The 2,347-nt window shown below is 47.7% G+C and overlaps 1 protein-coding gene across 1 annotated transcript; it reads right to left on the reverse strand.

Moving 5' to 3' along the window:
• Window positions 1-486: 486 nt before the first annotated feature.
• On the reverse strand, window positions 487-1,922 carry sox14 (SRY-box transcription factor 14). The gene has a single exon (XM_017425154.3). The coding sequence runs from the start codon at window positions 1,413-1,415 to the stop codon at window positions 699-701; it is 717 nt and encodes a 238-aa protein (XP_017280643.1). The 5' UTR covers window positions 1,416-1,922; the 3' UTR covers window positions 487-698.
• Window positions 1,923-2,347: the final 425 nt, after the last annotated feature.

Raw genomic sequence — 2,347 nt, forward strand, 5'->3', positions numbered from 1 at the left:
TTCAAATAAAAGTTTTATCCTTAAAAAAATTAAATGGACAAAAAGAACCGAAATGACGCATTGAACCACAAGAAGAAAAAAAAAGGTCAAAAATGAAACATCTGGATTTTCTTTTTGTTTTTGTTGTTCTCCTTTGTTGTTTTCTTAAATATTTATTTTATGCTTCTTTTTTGTTGTTTTAACTTGATAAATATAAACAATAAAACCCGTATATAAAGCAGCCTATAAAGTCCGGAATTTTACCCGATATCAATACCATAAAAATGCCAAATATTTTCAGGCAAATACAGGAACCGTGGGCGCTAATTGTGCCAGCCAATTCTCGTGTTTCAAAATAAAAGAGCAGCCTATCGATAATTAACACAAATAAGCATCGAAATGTACATAATAAATAAAGTTAAAGGCCTCCCTTTTCTGGTTGCCATATAACATTTACATTTCTTACAGTTCTCTTTAACTCCAGCTCCTTTGCTCAGGCAGGAACTTGTTGGTGTTTTTTTTTTTTTTTTTTTTTTTGTCTGGAAAAGTTTCTGTTTGCTTTCCTGCAAGTCCGGGGCACTTTAACACTGTTCATGCCTTTTTTTAACGGGGCGCGCGCTGTCCATAACATATTTACATGCATTTTGTGTATTCAAGTGAGTTAAAAAGAGTGGGGGTGTGGAAGTGGGGTGGATGTGGGGAGGGGGGAGTCTTTAGGGTTACATGGCAGTGGCGTGTGCGGATGAGTAAGGGTCTATCCCAGTCTTGGTCATACCTGGAAACAGTATGTAGGCCACCGGGGGCTGTAAACTGGACGCCGACCAGGCCGTGCAGTTACACGGCACCACGTAGCCCGGGTTCGTCGGCGACGGGTGGGTGTGGGTGTGCTGACTGGGGCACCCGAGGGTGCCGAACGCGCCGTTCTGGTATCCCAGGGAGGAGGCGTAGGGCAAAGTGCTGGTGCTCAACGTGTGGGGCATCTCCGTCATCTTCTGGATGGCGCTGGAGCTGAACTGGCTCGGGTCGAGGAAGGAGTAGGGGGCGGAGGAGGGCGGCAGGAACGCCCGGGCTTTCTCCGAGGAGCCCAGCAGGGAGTCGGCGGCCGACACCGGCAGTCCCTTCAGGTGCTCGGTGTCCCCGAGGTAAGGCAGAGGGAAGACGTAGCGGTCCTTCTTGAGCAGGTTTTTGGGTTTGCGCCGGGGTCTGTACTTGTAGTCGGGGTGCTCCTTCATGTGCTGCGCCCGCAGCCTCTTGGCCTCGTCGATGTAGGGTCTCTTCTCGGACTCGGACAGCAGCTTCCACTCGGCGCCCAGCCTCTTGCTGATCTCCGAGTTGTGCATTTTGGGGTTCTCCTGCGCCATTTTCCTCCTCTGGCCCCGGGACCAGACCATGAACGCGTTCATGGGTCTTTTGATGTGATCAGCGGGCTTCGACATCTTTCAAACCGCACTTGTTTTTCCCTCCTCTCCCGGTGTCAGTGGCAAGGAAAAGTTGTGATCGGAAGGGAAGCTGTTCACCTGTCTAAATGCCAGATGCCGGTCATGCCACGTCTGGGGATGTTCTGGAAAAACCGGAGAAAAGGAGGGGAAAAAAGGAAAAATCCAGCGCCCGGTTCGGTTCTTCTCGAGTTCAAGAACAAAACAAAACCAATAAACAAAAAAAGTCTGCTGCGTGTTCGCTGAAGTCCAACTCTGTCAGACCTGCGGCATGAATGGAAAAGAGAAAAACAGTCTTTAAAAATCCACAAAGGTGAAAGCAGTGTTCCGCATTCAGTTTGCAGTAGTCAGAAAAGTGTCCAGCCTGAATATTATTATTATTATTCTGCTGATTCTTTTACCGACTTTCTCTCTCTGTGAGGTTCGTCGTCACAAGCACCTGGCTTGGAAATGAGCGGAAGCGCGTGAATACGAGCCAAAAGCGGCGAAGTTCAAAGGCTGGGCTGGTTTGGTTTCCGCACGCAATCTGACATAATCTGCAGGGCGTTCACTCACCAACCTGAGCGCCCAATCAGCACAAGGAGCGCCTATTAGAATACCTTCAGGGGGGAAAATACAGCCTGTGTACATTACAACATAAACAAAGACGGGCTGGTAGTAGGAGACAGGAACAAAAAAAGTGGAACAGGGGTGATGATGTGTGGATGTAGGAGGGGGAGGAAGAATCCCTCCTTGATTCCATTTAATGTAATTTATCGCAACAAACATGGACCTTCAGACTCATTTCCAGGTAAAACCTGGCTCCAAACCAGAGAGGTGAACATAATGTTCTGTTCAACTTTGGGCTTTATTGTAGCAGAACCATAACACCACACCTCTGACGGGAAATAAGTATTGTACCCCGCAAACACACACATATATACGTCCCCTCA

Source organism: Kryptolebias marmoratus, linkage group LG24 (assembly GCF_001649575.2).
Source record: "Kryptolebias marmoratus isolate JLee-2015 linkage group LG24, ASM164957v2, whole genome shotgun sequence".
Taxonomy (NCBI): domain Eukaryota; kingdom Metazoa; phylum Chordata; class Actinopteri; order Cyprinodontiformes; family Rivulidae; genus Kryptolebias; species Kryptolebias marmoratus.